Raw genomic sequence first — 6342 nt, 5'->3', positions numbered from 1 at the left:
GAATGTCTGCAAACATTGGCAAGAATCTGCAGCTAAATTTAGATATAAGATTTGCAGTGTCTGTTTTTTTTTTTCTTTTCATCTTTGATGGGTAAAGTATAAAAATGTTGAGGAATTTGACCTGCTTTCTTTTTCCCTCTCTCTTTTCAGGTTTGCAGAGCATGCCAGGGGACTACGTTTCTCAGGGTGGTCCTATGGGAATGAGTATGGCACAGCCAAGTTACACTCCTCCCCAGATGACCCCACACCCTACTCAATTAAGACATGGACCCCCAATGCATTCGTATTTGCCAAGCCATCCCCACCACCCAGCCATGATGATGCACGGAGGACCCCCTACCCACCCTGGAATGACTATGTCAGCACAGAGTCCCACGATGTTAAATTCTGTAGATCCCAATGTTGGCGGACAGGTTATGGACATCCATGCCCAATAGTATAAGGGAACTCAAGGGAAAAGGAAACACACGCAAAAACTATTTTAAGACTTTCTGAACTTTGACCAGATGTTGACACTTAATATGAAATTCCAGACAGCTGTGATTATTTTTTACTTTTGTCATTTTTCATCAAGCCACAGAGGACCAATGAGACAAGAACACAAATGTGAAATCATGGGCTCACTGAGACAATTCTGTCCGTGTAAAGATCCTCTGGAAAAAGACTCCGAGAGTTATAACTACTGTAGTATAAACATAGGAACTAAGTTAAACTTGTACATTTCTGTTGATCACTCCGTTATGTTGCCTCAAATAGTTTTAGAAGAGAAAAAAAAAAATATATCCTTGTTTTCCACACTATGTGTGTTGTTCCCAAAAGAATGACTGTTTTGGTTCATCAGTGAAATCACTATCCAGGAGAGACTGTGGTATATTTTAAACCTGTTGGGCCAATGAGAAAAGAACCGCGCTGGAGACCATGGTGAACGTTTGGCTGAACCTCATCCCTTGGACTCCAGCTTCAAGAATGTGTTTTCATGCCCGGCCTTTGTTCCTCCATAAATGTGTCCTTTAGTTTCAAACAGATCTTTATAGTTTGTGCTTCATAAGCCAATTCTTCTTATTTTTGGGGGACTCTTCTTCAAAGAGCTTGCCAGTGAAGATTTAAACACAGAGCAGGAGCTTCTTCCAGGAGTTCTAAGCCTTGGCTGTGGACAAAACAATCTCAAGTTGGGCAGCTTTCCTCAACACAAGAAAGTTATTAATGGTCCTAGCACCACAACTAGGATGTTATCAGAAACTCAAGGCTTGGGGGATAAAAAGGAGCAAGAAAATACTGTAACAAACTTCGTACAGAGTTCGGTCTATTAATTGTTTCATGTTAGATATTCTATGTGTTTACCTCAATTGAAAAAAAAAAAGAATGTTTTTGCTAGTATCAGATCTGCTGTGGAATTGGTATTGTATGTCCATGAATTCTTTTCTCAGCACGTGTTCCTCACTAGAAGAAAATGCTGTTACCTTTAAGCTTTGTCAAATTTACATTAAAATACTTGTATGAGGACTGTGACGTTATGTTAAAAAAAAAAGTGTTAAGTCACAAAATGCGGTAATAAATATTTCATTTTTGATTTTTTGTTAGGCTTTTTTTTGTGTTTTTCATAGTTTTAAGGCAAGGTTGCACAGTGCCTGCTATATATATGGTGTTACAAGTAGGTGGTGGTTTTGCCCCCCCCAGAAGTTGGCCAGATTTGAAATTTACCGACAGTTTTTAAGGTAACCTTCTGTAGCGGGTAGTGTATATTTGGCTTATACAGAAGAAAACTTCTAAAGGTATGAAATTGTGTGTGTGTGTGTATATGCATGAGATGAGCCAGGTTGAAAGATTACCTTCATTCAATATGTCTAACCTCCTTTTTAGATGCATGATGTTGGAAAAAAATACTTTCAGATAAAGCTTTTCATGTTCATCCTCTGCCAGAATAAAGGGCTTTTTCAGGGTTAATTTTACATCATAAGAAATAACTAACGTCTGTGCTCAAAGATAATTCATCTGCCTGTGTTTTTTCTGTCTTACTTACTAAAATGCTGTTGAATATGTAAATTAAAATTTACATATAGATGTTCATAGATGAGTAAACAACTTCTATGGAGTTTGAAATCCTGAGTTGAAAACATTAATCATTAATATTTAATATAAATTTTATTATGAGGTCTTTTTATTTCAGACACCGCCACGTGCAGACACGCCAGTGTGAGGAGTTGGGTGACTAAACGTAAATTTTTTCCTAAAACAACAGCAAAACAGGCAATATAATGCCATTTTCAGAGTATCACACAGCATTCCTAGAAATCTGGGTTACTGGCTTGCTGGTACTGTCAATGCCTGATAGTGTGCAAAGTGGAAAAAAAAAGTGTGAGGTATTTGCATGCCCCCTCAATTTCTAAAATAAATGTACTATTCCTGGAATTTTGAAACACCTACATTTTTAATCCTATGTGTAGAAGAGATAGTATCATAAAACTAGTTCTGCGATGTCAGCTTGATAGGGAAATAGTTCACCAGCTCAGAAATCCAAGTTTGTATCTTACTTGGACTTCTGCCATCTTCCCAGTGCAGAAAACATGAAGGAAAGTTGTATATAAAGAAACAAGGAAACAAATTTCTGTTGTTTTTGTATTATTTTTAGGTAGATTTTTTCATAAACACATTTATCAGCTTAATTGATAGGCTGCTTTTTCAATGTAGAAATAACACTTCTGACACAAACTGTTGATTAACGGAGAAATTCTATGCCACTTGGAAAAGAGCTTCCCCCTCACTTTTGTTATCCCCACGCACGTGGAGTCTTTTTGCAAAATCTAAGTATTTGTATATTTTTACTTTAAATGCTTTTAGGTAAAGTTCTGCATTTACAAATTAACTCACATCCGCTGGGAAGAAAAAAAAAAAAAAGGAAAATTTTTCTTCCTTTCCTCTCAGTAAAGGACATGCTGCAGAGTTTACTTGGTAAGGGTTCATGTTTAGGACGTGTTTAATGAAATTATTACTAAGCTATTTCATCAAAGTTGAGATCTCAAAACTCTCTACCCTTGGTTTTAATGAATAAAATCATCTCAGGCTTAGCTCCTTAAACAAATCCTGTTAACCTTAAACGTCTTCAATATTTGGAGATAATAATTGTAATAATATTTGTTTGTATTTTCTTGCCCCCACCCCATATGCTAAGACCAAGAGGTAGTAGAGTTGTCCAATTTTTATAATGCTTTTTTTATACCACCTCAGAAGGCATTTGCTCCTATCTCGGGTTTACTATTTAGTATAAAGAGTTCCGATTTGGGTATATTTAAGAAAGACTCAGCTGTCAAAAGCAAAGAAACTGGGAATGGTGTTTTGACAACCATATAGTGTTAAAGGAAATACTGTAGTCTGAATAAAATTGCTTATGTTCTCCAAAACAAGAGTAACATAAAAACACTTTTTATTTATATGGAAAAGCAAAAGCAGAAATAAATTCCAAAGGTTTCCCTTTCTTTAAGAAATTCTGAGAGAACTGCAGTCGCCATCTGTTAAGGGTTGGGAATTGAGCAAGAAGCCACATTTAAACGGAAAAAGAAAAGACCAGGAAAGTCTGTGTCTTCCAACCACCTCTTCTCCCTCCCACCACCCAGGTCAGCACTTCCAGGTCCGCGCCACCCCCCCACCCCCACCCCCACCCCCACCCCCACCCCCAGCTCACCCTAGTTAGATTGGCCAAGAAGAGCAGGACCGTCCTGGCCTCCTCGCCCCTCCTGCCCCCGTGGGCCTGTTAACCCGGAGCAGGTTTGGGAAGGGAAATGTGGCTAATATCTCTAACAGCTGTCAGAGGAAGGCCCTTCCTTCAAAGGGACTAGACTGGGATCCCCACAAGTTCCCCATTAGTCTTGCAGGCCAGCAATTTGATAAGGAGCCTGGGCCTCTGCTGCAAGTTGCCACTGTGTTAGAAGGGCCGGTGTCTGGATGTGCCGAGCCCCCTCGCTCCGCAATCGCTGCGGGCCACCGCCCACCAAGCAGGGTTGGTGCGGACGTGCGCGCGCCCCGAGGTGGGGAGGAGGCTGAGCCCGGGCAAGGGCAGCGGGCGTGGGCAGGCTCTCCGCCTCCGCGCCGGCTGCCCCTGCCCTCACCTGGCCTTCCCTTTGCGTGGTGTTAGAGGTAGCCCAACGTGCTTCAAATTGATGGGGGGGGGGTGGAAGGGGGCACCTAACAGTCGCAGTAATCAACTCAGGGTGTCGCACGCGTCGTCGAGCTCCCTCCGTTGGGCCGGGGCTGGGAGGAAGCTGCGATGCGCGGGGAGGGCGAAATGCAGGTCTGATGGGGGAGGCCGGTCAGACTGTGATGAGAATGGAGACCGTCGGGGCAGTGTTTGAAGGGAGGTTTTAATATTAATAGTTTCGGTGTAGAGACAGAAGGGAGATTGCGTCTAGGGCTCCTCGGGGCAGACTCTGGGTGACAGCGATGATGGATGATCCAGCAGAGCCCAACAGCTCCTCCCCTCCAGCCCCAACAGTGTCAAAGCTACTTTAGTTGAAGCTTTAGAAATAAACAGCATCGCCCCCCCTTACTCTTCATACACCTCCACTCCCACCCCCACCCCCGCTTTCCGACATCGATTTATAGATCATTATGAATCAATTACTGCTCTCAATACTTTCCCATTGGCTTAAATAAAACAGTCAAAAGATGAAAACATGGGGTTCGGTTTTTGTTTTGTTTTGTTTTTCCCTGACAAGAACAATCGCAAAATCCATTATCTCATAATCAGAGGCACCGAGTTAGGAGGTGTGGAGAAAGGAAGGGGTCGCCCAGTAAATAACTGGGGGGGGGGGGGAGGGGGGGGGGGGGGGGGAATGCGGGGGGGGGGGTGTCACCCAGCTGCTGCCTTTGTTCAGATGGGTTTGGTTTGTTGTTTGTTTGGTTTTTTTTTTTGAACGGGGGAACCCGCGTGAGAATGAGATGCCTACAGGTTTTGTAACCTAATTATTTAACTCCTTTGGAGAAACCTATTTGAATGTGTGTCTCGGCAAACATCAGATGTTGTTGGTAGTGAGGTCGCACATGGGAAAAGGTGTGGAGGAATGGGTCCGTCTGGAGGGCGGATTTTCACTTTGTTGTGAGCAACTGTGGGAGGGTTTGCTGCTGGGAAGGGGGATTCTCCCACCCGCAACGCCCGCCTCTCTCCCCGCGGTTGGCTGTTTTTTGTCGTTGCAGCCGGTTTGGATCTGGGACTGGTCGCCCCCAATCGCCCCCACCCCCACCTCGGCCGCCCGGGGCTTTTCTTCCCTCTCTTGCCCCTTCGCGGCGGTGCTCGAGGTTCTCTAGGTGTTTCTATGACTACATTGTGTGTGTGGGAGGGTCAGATGTGGGGGTTGCCCGCGAGAGGGCCGTTCCTGGGCGATCATTTATCAATGTCACCCACATAATGATTCTCTCTGCAGCCTCCTATTGATGAGGATAATTACATTAGCTCAGAGTGACTGATCAATGAAAAACCACCACACAAAAACTTCTTTACTCCTCTATAATACCAAAAACCGATACAGAAATAACATAGAAAGCCTGATTTTCTTTCCCTTTCCTATCCACCAATGGATTCTGCCCCCCCTCCCCCAAAAAGGACTGGGAGTAAAGTAAGAAAATAGACCCAGGTTTGTTTCGTTTAAAGGAGGATGCAATTTTGTCCCTGAATGCATTTTCTCAAAATGCGTTGGCTTCATTCCTCCTTTGCTAAAGAATATCAACGGATTTGCTAATGTGAGTTTCTTTTAGATTGGTCTGTGGTTTTCCGTTCTTTTTTATTTCTTTCCTCCCCTTTGGGAATTTTTTTTCTGCTTCAAAAAAAATAGACAATTCTTTTATAAATAACTGGAAAAGGAAATTACTCTAGGTTCTCTTTTTTGTTTAGCCTTTGCTTAAGTCGGGTTATCTTTTGTCTTTATCACTTCATAAAGTAGCACAATTAAAGATGTGATGTTGCATGGGTATAAAGGGTGGATCCATAATACTGCGACATAATACGCTATATTCTCGCCTGAAAGTTTGCAGCTAAATTACGATTTCGCCTTTTCTAGACTTAAAAAAAATCAATATTTTCTCACTTAAAGAGAATTTTAATGCTTTACTTGCGAGTTGTTAAAGGCGCTGTAAATTTTATTGTAACGCTTCTTGGCTTCGGAGTAGATGCAGGAGACCGGTTGATTCTCGTGGTCTTTTTCCTCTCAGAGAACCTAGTCCAGGGACATCCAATGTGTCAGATCAAATCCCAGTAACAAAGGTAAGGAGTGTTCGGAGAGGGAAGGGCAAAGGGTGGGGAGCCATCCAGGGGAGCCCTCCAGTGCCAGAGGCCATTGTCTTGTATATTTTCAC

The 6342-nt window shown here is 42.8% G+C and overlaps 1 protein-coding gene across 2 annotated transcripts in view; it reads left to right on the top strand.

Annotated features, from left to right (window-relative positions):
• MEIS2 (Meis homeobox 2) overlaps positions 1-541 on the top strand; it is a 202591-nt gene extending 202050 nt beyond the window's left edge. For both annotated transcript variants that reach the window (XM_021695676.2, XM_021695675.2), the window contains exon 12: positions 151-541. In XM_021695676.2, coding sequence (XP_021551351.1) covers positions 151-437 — 287 coding nt within the window. In that variant the 3' untranslated portion in view covers positions 438-541. The remainder of the gene's footprint in view (positions 1-150) is intronic.
• The last annotated feature ends 5801 nt before the right edge of the window (positions 542-6342 follow it).

The sequence above is a fragment of the Neomonachus schauinslandi genome, chromosome 9, assembly GCF_002201575.2.
Source record: "Neomonachus schauinslandi chromosome 9, ASM220157v2, whole genome shotgun sequence".
NCBI classification, from domain to species: Eukaryota; Metazoa; Chordata; class Mammalia; order Carnivora; family Phocidae; genus Neomonachus; species Neomonachus schauinslandi.
Note: the sequence above shows the minus strand (reverse complement) of the source record. Positions and strands in the feature narration are given on the sequence as shown.